Raw genomic sequence first — 22,144 nt, 5'->3', positions numbered from 1 at the left:
TCATTAAAAGTGAATTGTAGAGTCTTGGTTTTCATTTGACACACTAATAACAGAATCGGCAGCTGTGGTTACTTCTGATGAAATAACTTACAGGTGGTCCAACTATTCTACTAAGTTATTGGAAGCGTAGTAATGGGATCTAATCTATATTAAATGATACTAATGCAAAAAAATGACTAGTAGAATTACAGTATGAAGGGGCTAAATTCAATAACACATAGTACCCCAAAAAATTGCTGTTAGCGACAGATAGATTTTCCTTTCCGATCAACTTACAAACATTTGCAACAAGAGCGAAGCGCACGCTACGGCACATCGTGAGTTAAATAGAAACCGACGTTGGGGAAGTAGTTCCGGCCCGCCCTCCCTCTCCTCCCCTTCCTTGTCCTTTGCAAGTCGCATCACCATGGGTGTGGAAGAGAATATCCTTGCGCAGGGTTGCTAAGGGTGAAACTTTTCATTTACTTTGCTCACTTTGGGCCGGGGAGAGGGTGGCTTCAGGTTTCCCGCGGAGGGAGGAAAGTAAGGAAAGAAGGGGGCTCTCCAATCAATATCCTCTCACCCCACTTCTGATTTGGCCTATAGAGGGGGGAGAAGTTATCGAAATAGCATCCGCACGGTTTAAAAATATATATCGAATATACCACATCAGCGCTTTGTGAAAAAGAAACTCCCTAAAAATATCTGGAAAGAAAAAGAAGCCACCAAACCACCTTTCCTGGTGCTGAAGGAAAAAAGGAAAAAGGAAAAAAAAAAGTAAGTAAATGCTTATGGCTAGAGAGGGAGAGGGTGGGCACAATCGAAGAGTATTCCCTATAGTTATACTATTTACATTTGTTTGAAGAATGCCTTTTTGACCAAGTTTGCCGTCTCGACACCCTTTCCTATTCAAGCTTGCTTTTCTCCGCTGCTCCTTTAAAGGGCGATTTCAGCCTTTTTTACGGGGCCTCTTTCAGAAGCCGCCGCTCTTCCGACTCGGGGGTTCTGAGAAGTCATGTCGGGGTTCCTTCTCCGCCCGTTTCCCCCCTCCCCTCCCCGGTTCCCTAGGGGAGAACAGCTCTGCCTTTACAAGACCTTCCCTTCTAGTAATATTGTTTCCCTTGGAACATTGCTGATATTATAGTATTAGTTCGAAGGGCGAGGAAGTCTGAAAACCATTTGGCTTGAACGACTGAAGACTCCAGTTCACCATTTTGTCTTCGTTCATTTTATTGGAATCGTGACCCGACTATTAAAATAAATTCCTATAAAACGGATTTTGGTTAAAAGAGAACATACTGCGGACGAGCTTGTAGTCTTCGCTTTTTCTGTTAAGCATAGGAAAATGGTAGTGGATATCAAATAATGGAGGAGGTGGAGCGAAGGGGGCACAATGGAAAGTCGGGGGGTCGAGCACGGGAGTTTATTTCATTCCCTTTAGCTTAATCCGGATCAATGGCCAGAGCGGCTTTGTCTAAAAAGTGGTTCCTTCCCTTTTATACTCGAATTTTCTCTCACCGCCGCCTCCTTATGATCTCGTTTGTCACAAACACAGACCTCGGGAAAAAATAAGATGCGGGTTCCCCCCCCCCCCCATCTCCGTCCGAAGGCTCCGTCCGAAGGTGTTCTTCCTTCTCAATGGGTTTTTTTTTAATTAAAAAAAAAGGCTGGGTTAGGAGCCGGAGAGGCTCGGTGAAATGAAATAGTCGTAGTCGTTGCTGCAGCAATACTTTCTGGGTATCAAAAACGCACTTTCCGGCTTCCATCGGCCCTGTTCGTGAGGTAAATTAGACTCGGTATTTTCCTTCACAGAGAGATCCTGGGGCCTAATCAGCGCCTTGGAGTCCGCGCAACCTGGGATTATTTGTTTTTCCGCAAAAGGGAGATGCGGAGATGACCTTTTCAGCCCTCGGTTAATCAGGCTGGCTTTTAAAAGCAAACTCGGCCAGCCTTCCGAAAGGACTAGGGCTGTTCCGGGTTTCTTCCAGGGAGAAGGTCAGGTCTCAATAACCTTCACTCGGGCACGGACTCTTTTTTTTCCCCCGCCTGCTTTCGGTGGACTTCGAAGGTGTGTTTATACGATTTCCCTTAAGGAGCACGAAAGGGACTTAGGCCCACAAGTGTATCTTTGACACTTGCATGGGCGAAACGGAAGCCTCCGCGAGAGGTCCGGCAAAATAGCTCTCTTGCTCTGTGGTGAAAATGGCAAAGTGGCTTCTCTTCTCCCAGGAAGGTTACACCTCAAGACTTGCCCTGTCTCCGCGTGTAAAACCTTGGAGAGAGCGGGTGTGGGGGTGTCTTAGGAAAAGGGTCCATCCTGGGTCCCCCTTCTAGGTAGGCAGGGTTGCGCTGGGGGTTGGGTAGATCTCTTATGGGCCTCCAGCAAAGGAGGAATGAAAGAGTCAGGGGAGTAGGCGCTGCTGCGCTTTTCCGAGTGCCTGAGATTTCCTCAGCTGGCCTCCCTCCTGCTCCATACGCTTTTCCGCACACAGCAGAGAAAGAGGGCGAGGAAAAAAAGGCGATTGTAGCTGAAACGCGAAATGGCAAGAGGGAGAGCGGGGGGGGGGGGTTGAGCAACAGAGCGCAAAGAGCGCATGCGCCATGGAAAATTTTACACGGCTTAGCTGAGCAGGCGCTCGCCTGGGCCAGCTTTGGCGCAAAGCAAATGGAGAAGGGTAGTTAAAAGACAAAGTAGGTCACTTACTCGGGCGTTCCATTTTGTAACAGATGCTGAATTCATGAGGTAGTACGGCTTCGGAGACACCCGAATTGGGAGGAGGCCAAGAAACTGTTCGCAGAGGTAGGGTCATTAGGGAGGCTTCATCACCGAATGTTGGCAACTGCCCTTAAGGAGATAGGGGGAGGGGCAGGCAAGAAAGCCGCTCGAGACCTTTTGGGGCGGAGGGGGGGAGGTCCCTAGGGGAAAACACTACATCCACTTCGCACGTGTGCGGAGGGTTAGGAAGGAGTTGGTGATTTGTCCATATAACCCTACGGGGGCAACGGATTTTGACAGAGGAAATACTAGGTTGGGCAGTTGTGGTTCGAGAATGTTTCTAGGATTCGCCCGTCTGTTCTTCCTTCGTCTTTAAAGCAAATACCTTGCGTTTCTGTAAACAGCGGATTGGTGTGTAAGCATACATAACAGATTAATCAGGAATTCAGATTTTTTAATTGGTCAGTGTGGCTTTTATTTTTTAAAGTATTTATGATCATCAGCCTAACAGCCACTCTAGATAATTAACATTTTAAAAAAAGTTCTCTAGTATTCTATGTTTAAAGTATTTTACTCGATACTCTATGACTAGGCAACTATACACTCCTCCCAAAGAAATAACTATATTTTAATGCTTATATGCAAAATAATTGAGTAATATTGATTACAATCTCATGGAGATTATTTAATTTGTTGTCTCATGGATATAATTGCCACAGGCAGAATAATTGCAATTATATTTTGTATTCTCAAGATAATTGGTTATTTTGAAATAACTTGGATTTTATTATTGAAGCTCTATAGAAAAAAATCCAAACATTTAATTCTGTTATTAGTCTCTGAAGTTGTCTCACTTGTTTCCAAATTAATAATTTTAAGGATTAAAAATTCTAATGAATGCAAGTATACTTTGCTAATAATTAAAGCTATGGTATTATTTTTCAGATCTTTTTCAAAAAATTTCTGTACCAAATTTGGAGGATTCTTTTGTATTTAGTAAATTTTTGTTCTGATTCTATAATTTCAATATACTAAAATGTACAATATTGTGGAGGTCCTTCAAAAAGATTTCTTGGTACTTTTAGTCTGATGAGAAACCTATTCCAGAAAAATTCAAAGCAAAATAAAACATCCTTGAATAGAAACATAATGCCAAGTGATTTGGGCTGATTTGACTTTCTGCCTGTTACTTGATCTAATTACTATTAATAGATCATTGTGTAGGTCATTATTTCTTATTTCTTGGGTTTCAAGACCATTAGATTTAAAAAAAGATTGGGTAATTTAGTTTTTTTTAAACATTAGAACAAAATGGATATCTTTAGGTCCAAATGTTGCTGTTCTCATTACATTTATTTGGCAGTAAGCCCCTTTGAATCTAGAGGGACTTAAGCCTAATTATTTAGAAGTGAGCTGAAGGTGATTTGCCTCCTGTCCTTGAGAAAGTGGCAAACAAGAGTAGTATTTTCTGAATAACATTTTTTATTTTTGTATGTTTCTTTACGATGATTGGCTGATTAGGATAAATCTTTAGTCATAAATTATGGTATGCATGTTGAAGACCATAGCCTGTGAAAAAACCTTTCACAGTCATGTTACTTTCCTAAATGTTCTAGTTTCTCAAAATAATAATTTAACAGTAACACAAAGGCAAACCATTTTGTATACTTGAGCTTATGCATTAGTTGGTCTTGCCTCCCAAATTAAATAGGCATATTCAAATAGTTTTGGTACAGCTTATAGTCTAGTTGCTCCTGGAATACACCATTTGCACCCTTCTGTTAAGGAAAGTCAATGGGAAATCAGATTCACTTAACAATCATTTTACTAACTTTGTAACTGTAATGATTCTCTTAACAACTGTGGCAAGAAAGGTAAAATGGGGCAAAATTCACTTAACTGTCTTCCTTAAAATGGAAGTTTTGGGCTCAATTGTAGTCATAAATCCAGGACTACATGTGTGCTTGAAGAATAGAACTTTTAAAATCTTGTATTTATGCTCCCATTTACATTTCGATGCAAAGCTCTGCTTTATATTTTAAGAGATTTGCTGGGTTAAAACAAAGACCTGTTTTCTCTAATATCTTAATTTCCCATAATGACTTAACTAGATACCTATGGAAAGTCCACAAACAGGACATGAGGGCGGTCTTCTTCTCATTGGTTCACAGCAGCTGATAATCAGAGGTATGCTTCATGTTAACCTGGAGATAGCAAATAACCTTCTCAATTTAATAGCCATTTATCATTTTATTCTTCGTAAATTTATTCCCTTTGGCAATCTCTAGGTATTAAATATTTTAATCATTGAAAGAGGAGGATTTATTGCCAATCTTTCTCTTTCCAACAAATGTATAGTTCCCATACATATCTGCTCCTTAAATACCAGAAGGTCAAGATGAAAGAAATGACACTGGATCATGCATCCTTATCTAATTTTCACAAATTGAACTGACATTTGAAGGGTGCTGTCTCAGATTACTGTTTTGTGGAAAATTCCATAGTTTAATTACCGTAAGAGATTATGGTTTATTAAATACATCACTTTGTCCTTTTGCCACACCATATGCTTTCAAGTATTGGTACACAAATGCAGTTGCAATTAGAAATGGCAAATATGCTGTCACAAATGTCTAAGATTGAGGCTATGACTGAAAAAAGATAATAATTTTTCTTCCTGTTCCTCAGTGGGAATGCTGTTCTAGTCCCAGGTTTCCAATGGGCTCCTAGCTTATGAATAGCCAATAGTTTATCAGAATACTTGCCATAAACCACCACGTTTTGTAGTGCATCATTGAAATTCAACTCTATTATTCATTTTTTGAATATTTTATGGACCAAAGCAGGCTGTTGAATAAGGTGCCAATTAAAAACTGGATCTGTTACATTGCAGGTAAATTGATGATACATACAATCCTCAATTTAAATAATCATATATATCTTTTCTAGGCACTTAAGAGTATTATTGGACAGAGTTAACAATGTGGATTGGAGCATTATTGAGAGAGCAAATCATTTGGTAGTGCAACCCTCCTAAAAGAAGAGAAGTTTGGTTAAGAATTTTTTTAACTAGTCTGCATGCCACACAGAAAACATTAAAAGCAGCATTAGATACTTGCATCTTTACAAGTTATAGTTTAATTGAACATTCCTGGGGCTAGTAGTTACTTGTTAATTCCTCTCCAATATTATTTTTTGTTCATATGAAGTGATGCTAAGGAAATAATGTTTCAAATATTTAATTGTTTGCTATTAAAACAATAGGGATGGGAGGCATCATAATTTGCTTCTCAGTTTATCTCCTTGTTCAATAAATGTACTGAACTGCTATATCTAGTAGCTTAAAATGAAATTTAAATGTAACTATGATTGTTATATTTAGTATCAGATATTCAGAAGGTAGGTCTATCAACACATCAACATACCATAAATTGGGTGGTTGTGGTAAATGTGCTTATTTATATCATTTGTATCTGTACAGAACATACTGTTCCAATGTTAAATACTGTGAGTGTCTGAAGATACCAAGTATCTAGACAGACAGACAGACAGACGCACAAACGAGAGGGGGGAGGGGGAGAAAGAGAGATCAGTGCAGTCATTGAGTGTTGTGACATACAAGTTTAATGTTTAGATAGAAAAATCAATCAGTGCAGTCATTGGATGTCATGACATACAAGTTTAACATTTTATTGTTACGAAACAATGTTTCCACGCTATTTTGAAGAAAAAGAGAAATTGGGTAAAAACTTACAAAATGAAATTAAGCAGTTCAGTATTTATTTATATTTCTTATTTCTTAACTGCTCATCTCTCTCAGACAGGCTCTGAGCAGTGTACAATGTAATAAATAAATGCAGACCAAATATAGCATGTATATAGGCTAAGATACATATTTCTTGGAAGCAATAATTAGATCCAGATTGAGTTATTTATTTAGAAGATTTATATGGCTGCCTACTCACTGTGTGACACTGGGCGGCTTACAAATAACAGTGATTACATGACTAGAGCTATAGTTTTCAGATCATGAGAAACAGCATTCCCAATTCTTTTTCGTTCAAATCAGCTCTTAGAAGACTTGCATATACTTTTTGGAGCTGCATTTTAAGAAGTATACAGATAAACTGGAATGTGTTCAAATGAAGTAAAACAATAACAATGTTGTGGAAAACAAGTCATCAAAATTATGACGAATGCTTAGGTAGTGCATCATAGATTTGAACTAAATCATTTTAAAAGACTCTTCAGTATAGTAAAGTTATATATTCACACATGCATATGTAAATATATAGATTTGCATGTATATAATGTGCAGGCACTCTAAAACTTTACTGAATATGCTGTACTATGTTAAATTTCTATTAGAGGACATGGCAATATTGTATATTACAATCAGCATATTTTATTCTTTTACAGATACCCTGGCTTTCAAAATCTCAGATAAATAACACTTGGCACATGAGAAAAAGTGACTTAATTTTTTTAAATAACTTTGGAGACAACCCAAAAGAAAAAAAAATATTGTGCCAGTTTATACACTCAAGACAGTAGTTACTTTCTGGTTTCTAAATCACTTTTATGTCCCAGTTCAAAACAAATCTTTAAAATTATTTAAACAAAGCTGTACATTAGATTGGAAAATCAATTCCTTAGTATCTTAAAATCCCATGTAAAAACTTGATTTGTCCACCTTAACAATCGCTCTGAAATTACATACAATTTTATATATAGCAATTGCTTTAGCAATTGCCTTTTGAACTGTTTTAAAACAGAACTATTGCTCTGCAATAATATTAAATATACCATACTAACTGCTTTTCTTCCTTTTCTCTTTTTCCAGGATTGTTTGGAGATAAAATCCATTTATGGTTGCATCCTTTGTCTATTTTTAATATACTGCCCTAATTTGCTTGCTGTAAAGGGAGTATGCATCTAGAGATCAAAGTTGCTCTGAACTTCATCATCTCATATTTGTACAACAAGCTTCCACGGAGGCGAGCTGACCTGTTTGGTGAAGAGCTAGAGAGGCTGCTAAAGAAGAAATATGAAGGTCACTGGTATCCAGAGAAACCTTTGAAAGGTTCTGGTTACCGTTGTGTTCATATTGGAGAAACTGTAGACCCAGTAGTGGAAATGGCAGCCAAACGGAGTGGACTTGCTGTAGAGGATGTGCGAGCCAATGTTCCTGAAGAACTTAGTGTTTGGATTGATCCTTTTGAGGTTTCTTACCAAATTGGTGAGAAAGGGTCAGTCAAGGTCCTCTATCTGGATGACAGTGAGGGCTGCAGTGCAGCTGAGTTAGACAAGGAGATCAAGAGCAGTTTCAATCCTGATGCACAGGTGTTTGTACCTATTGGAAGCCAGGACAATTCCTTGTCTAATTCTCCATCACCATCTTTTGGTCAATCACCTAGCCCTACATTCATCCCAAGATCTGCTCAGCCAATTACTTTTACCACTGCTACATTTGCTGCCACAAAGTTTGGCTCAACTAAAATGAAGAAAGGCGGAGGAGCTGGAGCAAGCACCAATGGTACAGTAGTTCCACAGCAGCCACAACGTTTGGTCCGTTCACCCACCAATAGCTTGCTGAAGCACAAAGGCCTTTCCCTGTCTATGCATTCTCTGAACTTCATCGGGGGCAGCCCAGCCCCTCAGTCTCAACTCTCCCCCAATGCCAAGGAGTTTGTTTACAATGGTGGATCACCAGGAGCCAGCAGCCTCTTCTTCGATAACGTAGCCACTGAAACCCAGGCTGGTGGCATTCCTCCTGAATCACAGTTCAGTGCCAGTAGTGGCAGCAGCTTTGACATGGCTCAGGTTTTTGGTGGAAGCACCAACAGCCTTTTCCTGGAGAAGACACCCTTTGTGGAAGGACTCAGCTACAATCTGAATGCCATGCAGTATCCCAATCAGTCGTTCCAGCCAGTGGTTTTGGCCAATTGACCATCATATGAGTATTCTGGGGAAAACCACTTCCAAAAAAAAAAAAACCTGAGAGAAAAATAATTAAGAAATATTTGAAATCTTATAAATATAACTTCTTGGAAAGAGATGAAACTTCTTGTGTCATGCCAGGGAGCGCTGCTGAAGCACTGATTCTTTTTAAAACTTGTATTCTGTGCTTTTTCCTACCTATTGTTGTATGTTTAATGAAAGAGGCTATCCTTCTTGGCCCAGCAGTGGTTGGAACCAGAGTTACTTTATTTAATCTCCCATGCTGCTCATTGGAACTGGTCTTCAAATATGCTTGCTGTAAGGATGGCCTTGTTCAGATGCTGTCATGTTCTTCATACCCAGATGTCTTGAATTTTCTCAGTTTTTCAGGTGGCCTAGGATAGGGATGGGAAATGATTAGATACCTCTGGATGTGTAACATCTCAGGCACTTCCTGGAGAGACTTGTGGTTTGTTTTCATATATATATGAGCAGCATAGATGGTGGGATAAATTAGTTAAATTTCTTAGAACGCTCAGATTTTATAATCCTAGAACAGAAAACAAAGTTTATCGTATGCTAACTGGTGATGACAGGGTCTTGCAGTGAAAATATTATTTCCCTGGAAATTCCTCTATCTAGAGGATAATGTGACATCTGGGACAGTATTTTGCCTCATGCTTCCTACAAGCCTCTTTTCTTCTCTAGTCTTCTTAAAAGCTAGATTGTGGTGGATTTTAGGGAAGCTGGTCCCGTTTGCTAATAATATGACAAATAAATAGAGCTCTATATGAAAATTCTTCTGACCTGTGAAAAAGAATTATCCTTGTATATTGCACTCATTCAAGAGTAAGGGTGAATGTTGGTTTTTTAGGTGTTTTGTGCCTGAGCAACATCTGTTGATGTTTCTCTGGATTAATCAGTTGGAAACTTTGCCAGGTTCTAAGCTCTTCTGATTGGTAGCTGATCATTTGATTACTAGTTCTCATAGAAAAGATGGTTCTCCTACTTTCAAATATTATAAGCACTACTTTTGACAGGGATGAAGGAGTTATTGTATAGGCTGTTCTCTGAATGGATGGTAAGAGGGTTTGCACTTTGAATTTCACATCTCCTAGGACTTTTGACCAAAAATGTTACATTTTTCATTTGAAAGGAATCAGGTATTCTTGTATAGAAGAGCGCCTCATATACCTGTTCCAGCTTGAAGTTGTTCCATCTCAAAGCTCTGCATCAGGGATGAAGTGGGCTTGCCATAGAATATCCAAGTGATTTGAATGTGAAGAAAGTGTTCACTGATAGAAATATAGAGTCTGTCCTTCCTTATTATTGTTGGTGAGCTAGCAATCCCAATTGTATTCCGTATTTCTCCTTGTCAGCAGGAGAGGATGCCAGGAAGAAATAGACAATAGTGGCCTTCTAATTTTGAGTTTTTTTTGCAAACCAATTGACAGAATTTGCCTTAGATAGGAAACCTTCCCCATCTATGCCTTATGGAATGATTATGAGCCCCAGAATTTACCTAGCCATGGTAACGTAAGCAATCTTTTTAATGAGTTAAATGAGTGAGCAGTGAAGATAGGAAGAGGAAACTGACTGGTATCCTATTTAGGCAGTTTTACATCCTCCACTTTATGCTCTCTTCTATAGCTCAGTTTGGTTGTATTAAATCTTGCTTCTTCTGCAACTTCTCTGGCAAAGTCTTGTCAAATAGATAAGCTAAAATATGTTTTTCTAGAGCCTGACCTTTTAAGTTTCCCTTCCCCACTCCCTCAACCTAAATTAAGGATTCCTTGCTAGAATATATATAAGCCTTAACTTCCAGATGCACCTAACCCCCAGAGAAGGGTAACTATTTTTAATGTGTTCAATATCATGGGTGTAGTTATGGGAAATGTTTCCTGCCTAGGCATATTGTGGGATTGATCTGTAGGATATTTTAATATGCCCCTAAAGTGAGTCCTTTCTTTGTTTCCTCCCCTTTCATGGGACGAGGAAAGAAGACACAAAGTATATTGAGCACTCTGCCTGTTTTCTGATGCACTCAGTGGATGAAGAGGGAAAGTACACAGTAATGATAGGGCTGAAACGTTAAACCTGAACAACACTATTACAAAGTGTTCAGCTTTACGCTTGTTCATGCTTTTCCCTAAAAGTACCACTGCCACCCACTTGTGGAGTGTATTGTAATGTAGACTGCCTAGTTATTACACTGGACTTGAACCACATCTTCCTCCCTGGTAGAGACTACCCACCCAGCATAATCTCCTCTTGTTAATTTATTCCTGTAGCAGAGAAGGATACCACAAACCCACCTTTAGGGATTTATATGCATACCCTTCTAAGGTTTAGAATAATAGGGATGAAGTCTCACTTAGCACCTGCAATTTGCAATGTTTGACACTGCTTTATTATACTCTTGCTTTTGGAAAAAAAGTCTACATGCACAAGGAAGAAAGGTGGAGGGACCAACCTCTATTTCCTAAAGAAACACATAATGAACACATAACTGTGCTTCAGAAGCATTTCCAGTGCTGACAACAATGAAACTCACAGCCTCTTTTTCGGTCTTGTCTCAAGAGTTAGATGTTTGGCTTCAATTTTATTTTTAAGACCTGCACTAATTTACCTGGTTTCATAGGAAGAAAAAAGAATTTTTTTAACTTTTATTTTTATGGGTTTGTGTTAATTTTTTGTTGTCTGTTTATATTGAATAATTTGCTACATTTGTAAAATGTAAGAGGTATATATAATATATGTATATTTCTAACGTACAAAATGAAACTTTTCTTTTCAAAATTTTTTCTTAGAGGAGAGAAAAATATTTTTTCAGGAAAATTTTAAAAAAGCAGCAGTGAAAGCTCCCTTTCCCCTTGTTTCCCTCCTTCCTGACCCTTTTTGAAGAGTGAATCAACAACATGTGATCTAAAGTGAACGGATGAACACAAAGAGGACATAATTATGTATGTTTTTTAATGCAGAGGTCCATGCTGTTCTTGTTCGTCTCTTTGGTTTTCTTGTTTTTGTTTTGTTTTTTACAGGCAGAGGGCCATTGAGTAGGGATTCAGAGGGGGTGTGGGGTTCTGGTTTCTTTTTTTCTCTAGCAAAGGAGGAATACAATCAGCGTTTTGTATTCAGAATGTTGTGCAATATTTTGGAACAGGACATTGGCATGTCTAAAGATTTAGTTAAAAACAACAAAGGTTGATCAAATCTGTACAGTTTCTATTGTTCCAGATTTTTTTAAGTTTGTATTAAAAGCATGATACATAATAGCTTCTTGTCCTGTTGTTTGTACAAGCACATAATGTTTAAGGATAAAGAACAAGACTTTCTTTTTTTATTTGAAAATTGACATGATTCCACATAAGACCGTGGTACACAGGATTGTGGAAAGCCTGGAGGAAAAAAACATGGCTCTTTCTTTGAGATGTTCTCCTGAATAAATGAGGTCTAGTTTTAATATCCCCAAGTTGGGTTTGTTTCTGTTAATTAAGCTAAAATCAATAGCTCTGAAGTAAAATTAATTTATGACTAAAGTTTTGCAATGGCATAGTTTAAAAGAGGTCAAAACATGTACATAACCTATATTTGTCTCAAATATATCTTTTTTAACAGGGCGACTGTTTACACGCAACTACGTTCCACCGAGTTTATCAGAGTAAAAATTTAGGAAATTGTACTTCATTACTGGGGCACTGGCCCCAGGAAAGATCTCACTGGTATCATTTTGATTAGCACAATATGGTCTTCTAGGATTAGTTCATTTTGACTGCTCAAATGGCTCATTTTTGTTTTGCCTGCTAAAACACTGCTTCTTAATTCCAACTTTTGTAATCCAGTGAGCATCTTCAGAAGTGTACATCTTATTGGCTTCTATACTTTCATGGAATTATTGCTGGATTTTATGCCTTTCATGGGGCGCAGAGATTGAACTGGCATTCTGACCTCTGTGTGGTATCCACATTCTGTAACTTCCTTCTCTTAAGGTGCAGCACATTATCTTCTGCCTTACTATTGTTTAGAATTTAAAAATGGGGGGGGGGATGGAGATCTGGCTCTGCTCCTTTATTTTCCCCTTTTTGTTCTACTTGAGAAAAAAAAAACATTCCCAGTTCCAACTTTAAAGAAAAAGGTATTAGAAAACTTCCACAGCAAGAAAAAAATCCTTAACATTCAGGCTTGCTTTTTATATTGAAATTGTTTTCTACAGCAATCTCTCCCACACAGTATGCTTCTGCATGTGTACGGACACATAACACAAATAGCTATATGTAAATAAAATAGTCCCAAGGACACAGAGCAGTTTATACAAAACTAAATAAACCAAAGAATTCTAATTCCATCTAGCTCCATATTTTTTGTAGACTAACTCCTCCAATTCACCAATCTACATTCCATGTATGGAGTGGCTGTTGGTCCTGACATGGCAGAAGCCAATCAGGAATTCCTCCCCCACCTCCCCCGGCTGTGATGGAAGATACAGGATAAAAGCAAAACAAACCATCTTTTTAAAGTCCCCCTGAGTGACAGAACTGCTACTTCTGATGGCTGTTTAGAGTTTGACTTTCTGGGTTTTCTTCTTTGTATCCTCTTTCTAGATCTCTCATATATTTGACTCCAGGCACATTTTTCCCTTATGTTATAACCCCACTACCACCACCTAAAATCCAGGGAGAAAAAAAGGAGTTGCTTGTTGCATAAAATTAGAGGTGGCTTTTGGAATCTTAGCAAAAAACAACACTTTAAGAATAAGGGAAGACACAGCAATTCCCCTCCCCTACCCAATATCGGACTCCAGCACATCATCTTTTTCAAGACTATATTACTAGCACTGCCAGTAATGATGTCCTTCAGAACATAAAACATTTGTTTTAAGGAATTGCCAAGGAAATTCTCTCATTTTGCTTAAATACACAACTAAGTAATGGGTTCTATCCAGTGGTGGGTTTCTAATTTTTTACTACCAGTTCGCTCGTGCTTGCGTGCGTGCAGAGAGGGTGGGCAGAGTCTCCCCCGCCACTACTACCAGTTTGCCCGAACCAGGAGCAACCCACCTCTGGTTCTATCCTGTCTGAACTAGCATCTCTCCAGTGTCTATGGTGTTCAAAGGTTGCTTGATGTTCCTCCACCCAATTAGCTGGTTTGGGTTTTTAAGTTTTAATGAAAGAATTTAGCTGTTTGCAGTATCGGGATACACGTTCATGAAAATATCTCACTATTTCCAGGGATGATTCCAACTGCCTCTGTCTTAGAAATTGGCTATTTCACTTGTCTACCTTGTGACTTATGACTGCTTAAGGTCAGTTTGATAATTCTTGGCCTTAATCCAGATATGTCTCATGCATTACAATGCATTGAGAAGTTTAATATGCTTCCATGTAATTGAAAACATGGCCACAACATCAATTTATGGAACTATTAAGTCCTCTAGGCCAGGAGTCCCCAACCCTCAGGCTGTGGCTCACTACTGAGCCTCCAGCCCTTTGAAATAGAGCTGCAGAATTGGGCGAGTGCATGCATGTGTGTGCAGATCCCCATGTGCACATCCTCACTTGCAGAACCATCCCCACTTCCCCGACCAGTCCACAAAGCCATAAGGTTTGAGGAACTCTGCTCTAGGCCCCTGAGAATGTGATTTACAGCCTTTGGAAGATGGCAGGGAAGATCTTTAACCCCCAAAATAAAACATTAACATTGTATAGACCTTGTGGAGTGATGCTGTTAGAAGATTCCTGGATCTTGTTATTTTAGGAACATTTGTCTACACCAGTCAGATCCAATAAACAGACCCCTTTTCAACTGCTCCAAAAGTTTATCCATCCCAGTCATCAAGCAGCTCTCTGGAATTTCTTGTTTAATTCTGTACAGCCTCTCCACCAAGCTTGTTTGTGGAGCTCATGATTGAGATCTAAGGTTTCTGAAAGAGTTTATAATTCCTAAGAGGCGGATGGCTCATTGGCTTAATACTGTGGGTCGGGACCCCTTTAGGGGTCGAATGACGCTTTCCCAGGGGTTGCCTAGGACCATCTGAAAACACATATTTTCAAAAAAATACAGAAAACATAAAATAATTGTATGGTTGGGGATCACCACAACATGAGGAACTGTATTAAACGGTCACGGCCTTAGGAAGGTTGAGAACCACTGGCTTAATAGATGCCAAGAGAACATTATTTTCAGGTCGTTCAAGTTCTACCACCACTTGACGAAGTGAGTTCCTGTCCCTTGCCTCAACTCCTGCCAATCTAGCAGTTTGAATGCATCTATAATGCAAGTAGATAAATAGGTACCACTTCGGTGGGAAAAGCTAAGTGGTGTTTGGTGTTTCACCATAAGCTCTGTGCTGTGGCATGATATCATGCTGGCCATGTGACTGTAAGATTGTCTTTGGACAACACTGGCTCAATGGCTTACAGAAAAGGAGATGAGCACCACCCCCTGAAATTGGCTACCACTCACGGAATAAAACTCACAGGGACACCTTTACCTTACAATTCCCATCTTTAACATCTTTCCAATTTCCTTTTCCATGATTTTGTGCATAGCTCAGTGCTAAATAGCAAACTGGGAGTATACTTGCTTAGTCTTGACTCTCTACATCCCTATTAGAATAAAGCACCATGAAATATCTTCCAACCTTCTCATTTGATACTCTCCAAAACTGGTGTCTCCCTTTCAGGGGTGGGTTCCTGCCAGTTCTAACCTCTTCTATAGAAGAGGTTCCACAAATCTACAGTGCCATTTAGAACCAGTTCCAGCTCCCTCCCCCAGCCCGCCCGCACATCAAGATGAAGAGCAAGAGGAGGAATTCTGGGAGTTGAAGTCCACAAGTCTTAAAGCTGTCAAGTTTGAACACCCCTGGGGTTTTTTTCCTAAGGATTAGGGATGCCAGGGTCTTGTAACTTGACAGCTTTAAGACTTGTGTGCTTCAAATGCCAGAGTTTCTGAGCCAACATTTTGGTTGCTAAGCAAGAGCGTTGTTAAGTGAGTTTCACCACATTTTACATTTACATGCCCACCCAACCACATGACTGCAAAACCACTCCCACTCAGTCACATGGCTGGCAAGCCACTCCCACCCAGTCACATGTTTGGCAAGCCACTCCCACAAAACAGGCCACACCTACAGAAGAGGTTCTAAAAATTTTTGAAACCCACCACTGCTCCCTTTGCCCCTAGTTCAATGTATGTAAAACATATGGCTTCACATGATAGACTCTAGAAGGAATGTTGTACCTGGAATTTCAACTAAGTAGACCCCAGTTGTTCTTAGACATGACAGAGCCTTGCTGTTTGTCCTGCTCGTGTTGGGAGCCCCAAACTTGGAATGTTTTCTCCCATAAACAACAGATCTGTAATAGTTATAGAGAATGCTAAGCAATAAATGATTTATAAACGCTCAAGGAACCTGGTAAGACATTTTCTGATAACACATTTTATTAAAAAGCATACACATGTTGAGCTACAAGTATAATTCATATAACCTTATTCCTTTTAATAAAAGGGCTGCCATACACTAACAGGGTTTTCCACTTAAACTCACATAATCCTTACCACAAAACACACTGAACCATTAACTGCACTAGCCTTGCATAACATACTAAACAAGAGACATTAAGTTTCAGCCTAACAAGCTGTGGAAGCCCCATCAGTAAGGTGTGAGAGACAGACTAACCTAGTATTAAAGAAGAAATGGCTTGTCTGCACTTTCTGAATTAGGCATTTATCTTGAGGAAAATGAGCTGAGCTCTCAATCCTTCATATTTCATTATTCAAGTTTTTATTTCTGCATCCTACTTTAGAAGAATATTTAGCTGTTGGGAATGGGTAACCTTTACCAATCTACTGAAAATCAATTGAGAATCATATTAGAAGATCACAGTCTGTTGCTTTCTAAAACAGCATATGGAACATATCTGAAATTAGAAATAGCTTCCAAGAGATTGTATTGCTTAATCTTTGTGGATGGACTTTGCTGCTACATTGGATACAGAGTAGAATGGTGTGGGAAGTGTTAGTCAACAAGGCTGCAGATTTAAATGTTTATTTGCTCTTTTTTGCTGTCCTACATATCTGTTGTTACATCTTCAAATCCCCAAAACTTTAACCTTAAACTGCCTACTATTGATCTCACCCCATTCCTAAGATGTCTGTAAGGGGCATGCATAAGCGCACCATCGTGTGCCTGTTCCGATTTAGTCACACCCATTTCATTCATACTCATGCTTATTCTTATACCTGTTATCTTGTAAACGATTGACAAACCAAATAAATAAATAAATAACAGTAAAGTGGTTGGCCAGCATCAGTCACTTAAATTAGTTGTTCTGCTCGTACTATTTCACTCATCAATACTTTTTAAAATGCAGGTGCAGTGGGGATTCACTCACGAAAACAAGTGAGAGAGCTGTGTTCCAGCATACATAATAAATGGCTGTGCTCATACTATTCTCTCTGCACCTCATTAAAAGGCAGGCCTCAAGAATTCAGTGCTTAAAAATGCCTTTTAGTTGTCTTTTCCACACTACTATAACAGTATACTATAATATTGTATACTATAATATTGCAGTTCTAACCAAATAAAACCAGAACAATTTATAAGTGTGATACAATTAATGGTAGGTCTAGGATTACTGAGTATATTAGTATTCAAAATGCTGATTTTTTTAAACTGCAGAGGTCATTGGTTTTAAAAAGGATCAGAATAGTTGGAAAACAGACCATTGTATTGTTTGGCTAAAATAATTTGTTCTATAGTATTTCAGAGTTATGGATGAAGAAAAACTGAACACACATGGAAACTTTGCATCTAATTACACTATTGATATAACACAGTTAAAAAGGGTTTGGTTTTGATCCTTCTATTTTTGAAGATGGGTGTGTAGCATCACTAGTTTTGCGCTCTCTCAATGGGTAGTTTTGGTTTTTTTTTCCATGCATGTATATGATTGTTTTGGGAATAGAGAGCATTTCAGGATAATTTCAGAAGATAGTTTGTGTTAAACTCAATCATTATTTTACTTTTGAAGCAGAAGGTCTTAAATCACTGAAGATGAAGGTATTGAATAATTTTGATGTTAGATGTGTTGTCAATAGGAGCAGTCCTTAATAATCCCCATAATAATGCCTGTTCTGGTGAAATCAAATGGAAACAGATTGACACAGCTCAGTATAGTTTATAACAGCATGTTATCTGCATCATGGATTGCTTAAGGTTACATACTATCTATGTTTTCCTGTATATCCTAAAGGTGCTCCCATCTGTGACCTACTTTTTCATATTACATCACCGTGCAAAATGTTGTGCTTATCCAAATAATATAAATTCTATAAAATCTGAATATAACATAGTAATGTCTCAACAGAGGTATATTCAAGTTTACACATAGATATATTAATTTTAGTTATGTGCATATTGTAATTAAAGGGAGAAAAAGAATACCTTGGTATTACCCCTGTGTGTGATCTCCCCCACAATTATTTCACTCCACTAAGCAGAGGTAGCCTAGGTCCAGTAGATAACATTTTATTAATATGTTTTCAACCTTAAACAGTTGACTTAGTTGCCTAGTCAAATATCTAAGCTAATCTTACTAGATGCAAACAGTCAATTGTGCTTACAATTGTGCTTTTATGGAACAGGTACCATGTTCCTGCTAGATTTTATTTGATATTTAGCCAATTGTAGAAGAATAGTCTTAAACCTAATGACCCCAGATACTTATATTATCACAAATATATGTCATACAGGAAGGAAATTGTGCAAATAGTGCAGATAAAAAAATAAGGAGGTATTATATACAAAATAAATATTGGGATACACCGGCTTTGGTTAAAATGCTTGGAAAAGCATTTTAAAATTATTTATTCTCCAAGTTATGCTTTCTTGTAATCCAAAGATGCTTTTTCAGGAGGCAACTGTACTTACTTGTTTTTTCTTTTGAAGACATTTTGCTTCTCATCCAAAAGGCTTCTTCAGCTCTGACAGGATAGCGGGAATGGAAGGATTCCTTGCAGACAGCTGGTAATTTGCATTCTAAATCAGCCATCTGCAAGGAATATAAATCCTTCCATTCCCCACTATCCTGTCATTGCTGAGGAAGCTTCTTGGATGAGAAGCGAAACGTCTTCAAAAGAAAACAACAACAACAAGTGAGTCCAGTTGCCTCCTGAAAAAGCACTTTTGGGACAACCATGACCTGGATGACTGAGAATCTCCAGAGACTGCTTATTTGTAATCCAGAGGACAATAGTAGTTTCATGTCTCCTTCTCCTTAAGGTGCTCCCTTCATTTGTCAGCCAACTGCAGAGGGTGTTTTTTAATGAGGAAAACAATTGGTGACTGAACAGGAAGCCTTTTCAGGTCTTACCTGGGGTTACATACTAGTTAAAATGTAGTCATTGTAATTTATTCTTTTGATTTTTAACTTGCATGTCAAACATAGCATAGTCAACAAACTATGATAAAAATGAAAGATGACTTGAAATGCCAGTCAACCTTTGGAATATCTTGTGGTTTCCCAATTAAGTATTAACCAGATTCAGAATAACAGACTTGGAAAGAACCTTGGACAGTGATGGCGAACCTATGACACGCGTGTCAGTGCTGACACGCGTAGCCATTTGGGGTGACACGCACAGGATTTCATGTGATTCATCCTCGGCTCCTGCACGGCCGCCGAGGATGAAAGAATCTGTGCTGGAGGAACGGGGGGGGGGACGTGTGATCTCCCCCGCCCACACTCACTTACTGTATCGCCGCCGCCCCTTTCTGAGCGCAGGGGCTGCTGGTAAGGCGTGCGTGCCGTGCGCACACACGTCATCAGCGCGGCGAGGGAGGACCCGCAGGAGAGGAGCGCGGGAACAGTGCGCACCTCTCTCCAGTCAGGCCGGCACAGAGAGTCTACTATAGTTAAAGAATTCGCCCTCCCCCCCACTTATCTCAGTTCACGGCAGGGCTGTGGAGTCTGCTGCTTCCAGCTCCACGTCCTCATCAACATGCCGCTCCGGCCCGCCCCCGCTATGAATATTCATATTCTACGCCCTCGCGTCACTAGGAATATTCATAGCAGGGGCGGGCTGGAGCGGCATGTTGATGAGGACGTGGAGCTGGAAGCAGCCGACTCCACAGCCCTGGTTCACGGCACCCCAAACAAGTTCAATAATCAAGGGCAACATACGAAATCGACTGATGAACAAAGAAATTACTAAGCAGGTATGTTAAATAATTTGTCTTTGGTTTATTAAATACAATTATGTATTGCAATTATACATTTTTGTAGTTTAAACTATAAATTGCGCAAAATTATGTTTTTGTCGAAGTGACACACAACGCGAGTTATGCTCGATTTTTTGCCGATTTTTGACACACCACGCCAAAAAGGTTGCCCATCACTGACCTTGGAAGTCTTCTAGTCCAACCTCCTGTTCAAGCAGAAGATCCCTATTCCACTACAAACAAATGGCTGTCCAATGTCTTCTTAAAAATCTCCCACAACATCTGAAGGCAAGCCATTCCATTGATTGATTGTTCTGTCAGGAATTTTTTTATGTCTAGGTTAATTCTCTCCTTGATTAGGTTCCATCCATTGCTTTTTATCTTGCCTTAAAGTGCTTTGGAAAATAAGTTGCCTCCTCTTCTTTGTGGCAGCCCCTTAGATATTGGAAGACTGCTATCATGTCACCTAGTAACTAGTTATTATTTTCATTAGACTAGATATACCCAGTTCCTGCAACTTTTCTGCATACGTTTTAATCTCCAGTACCCTAATCATTTTTGTTGCTCTTCTCTGCACTCTTCCCAGAGTCTCAACATATTTTTTTTATATTATGGCAACCAAAACTGGGTGCAATATTTCAAGTGTGGTTTTATCAAGGCATTATAAAGCAGTACTAACACTTCACATGATCTTGATTCTATCCTTTATTGATGCAGCCTAGGGCTGTGTTGTTGTTTTTTGGCGGCTACAGCCTATCTTCTGGAGTTATGGCTATTCTCACCAGTTTGATGATGTCTGCAATTTTGATGAGTTCCCCTTCTATCCCCTCATCTAAATAATTTATGAAGACGTTAAAAGACCTAAGACAGAACCTTGAGGTAATCCACTGCATATTTCTCTCCATGCAGATGCAGTTCCATTAAGAACTACATGTTGTGTGCAGTTAGTTAGCCAGTTATGAATCTATCTGCTGGTGATGCTGTTTAATCCATATTTTTTCTATCTTAGTACAACAGCCAACTTGTAGAGGTTGTGGGTTCTCTGTTCTTGGACATTTTAAAGAAAAGACTGGGCAGCCACCTGTCATGGATGATTTAAAAGTTTACTAGCATATTCCAGAGGGAAGAGCTAAATAATCCTTGTAGTTCCAACTCGATAATATTATTACTTACAGCCATCAACACTTCAAATGATAGAATTGGTAACTAAGATAAAAAATGGTAATATGATATTAGAGGCATTTTGCTTTTCTGCACATTATATAATTTTGAGTGAAGATGCACAGGAACTGCTTCTAATGCCATCCTTCTTTGTTTCAAAAAAAAAAAAACCCTTGCCAGAGATTGTGATAACAGAAAGAACACACAATAATTTCAAAACCCATATTTTTCTATTTATTTTTGTATCCTGATCTGACTGTAAGCCAGAAGAGTTCCCTCTCAGAATTTGTTTTAAGGCCTGTACCACAGCTTGGAACATGCAGAGTGCCATTCCCCTCTTGCTGACTTCTATGCACTTGGCAATTGAGGGATAAGGTTTTGGAATTGTAGAACATATTTTTATAAATTAATAATTCTGTATGAAACTACAACATGTGCTTTCTAATACCCAGAAGTACCTGTATTGTGCGTTAAAGCAACTATACTGGTACCAGGGATAACTTACAGAGGAAGGTGTGCCATTCAGAGAAAATATGTAGGGGGTACAGCTGAGGGAATGGGGTAAAATGAGGAACAGTCCAAAGGCAATTGGTATAAGTGGGCTGGGTCCACTGGAGGGGTGAGTTCCTGCCAGTTCTAACCTCTTCCATAGAAGAGGTTCCACAAATCTACAGTGCCGTTTAGAACCAGTTCCGGCTCCCTCCCCCCGCCTGTCCGCACCACGCTTGCCCTGCCCACCACTCACTGATTGGCTGGCTCACCAATCGCTCCGCCCACCTCTAAGAGTCCTATCTAAACCTTAAAATCTTAAAGCTGTCAAGTTTGAACACCCTTGGTTTTTTTTTCTAAAGGGTTAGTGGTGCAAGGGTCTTGTAACTTGACAGTTTTAAGACTTGTGTGCTTCAAATGCCAGAGTTTCTGAGCCAACATTTTGGTTGCTAAGCAAGAGCGTTGTTAAGTGAGTTTCACCACATTTTAGAAGTTGGCCATGCCCACCCAGTCACATGACTGCCAAACCACTCCCACCCAGTCACATGGCCGGCAAGCCACTCTCATAAAGCAGGCCACACCTACAGAAGAGGTTCTAAAAAAAATTTGAAACCCACCACTGGTCCACTGGTGAGACA

The 22,144-nt window shown here is 39.3% G+C and overlaps 1 protein-coding gene across 4 annotated transcripts; it reads left to right on the top strand.

The window, feature by feature from the left end:
- Positions 1 to 456: 456 nt before the first annotated feature.
- Positions 457 to 11,910, top strand: TOB2 (transducer of ERBB2, 2). 4 transcript variants are annotated; one of them, XM_087723222.1, is made up of 3 exons: positions 457 to 756; positions 4,807 to 4,882; positions 7,539 to 11,910. In XM_087723222.1, the coding sequence occupies exon 3, from the start codon at positions 7,625 to 7,627 to the stop codon at positions 8,642 to 8,644; it is 1,020 nt and encodes a 339-aa protein (XP_087579348.1). In that variant the 5' UTR covers positions 457 to 756; positions 4,807 to 4,882; positions 7,539 to 7,624; the 3' UTR covers positions 8,645 to 11,910. The 4 variants fall into 4 exon arrangements, with proteins under 4 accessions (XP_087579348.1, XP_087579350.1, XP_087579349.1 ...); XM_087723223.1 differs by lacking the exon at positions 457 to 756 and adding an exon at positions 2,707 to 2,779; XM_087723224.1 differs by lacking the exon at positions 4,807 to 4,882.
- Positions 11,911 to 22,144: the final 10,234 nt, after the last annotated feature.

This window comes from Thamnophis sirtalis, unplaced genomic scaffold, assembly GCF_051295495.1.
Source record: "Thamnophis sirtalis isolate CommonGarterSnake01/CBP01778 unplaced genomic scaffold, rThaSir2_p1.2 scaffold_9, whole genome shotgun sequence".
Lineage (NCBI taxonomy): Eukaryota > Metazoa > Chordata > Lepidosauria > Squamata > Natricidae > Thamnophis > Thamnophis sirtalis.
This window is presented reverse-complemented; position numbering and strand designations above follow the sequence as displayed.

Coding starts and splice junctions, on each gene's coding strand:
- TOB2 (XM_087723224.1), top strand. CDS start 7,625: ATGCATCTAGAGATCAAAGTTGCTCTGAACTTCATCATCTCATATTTG.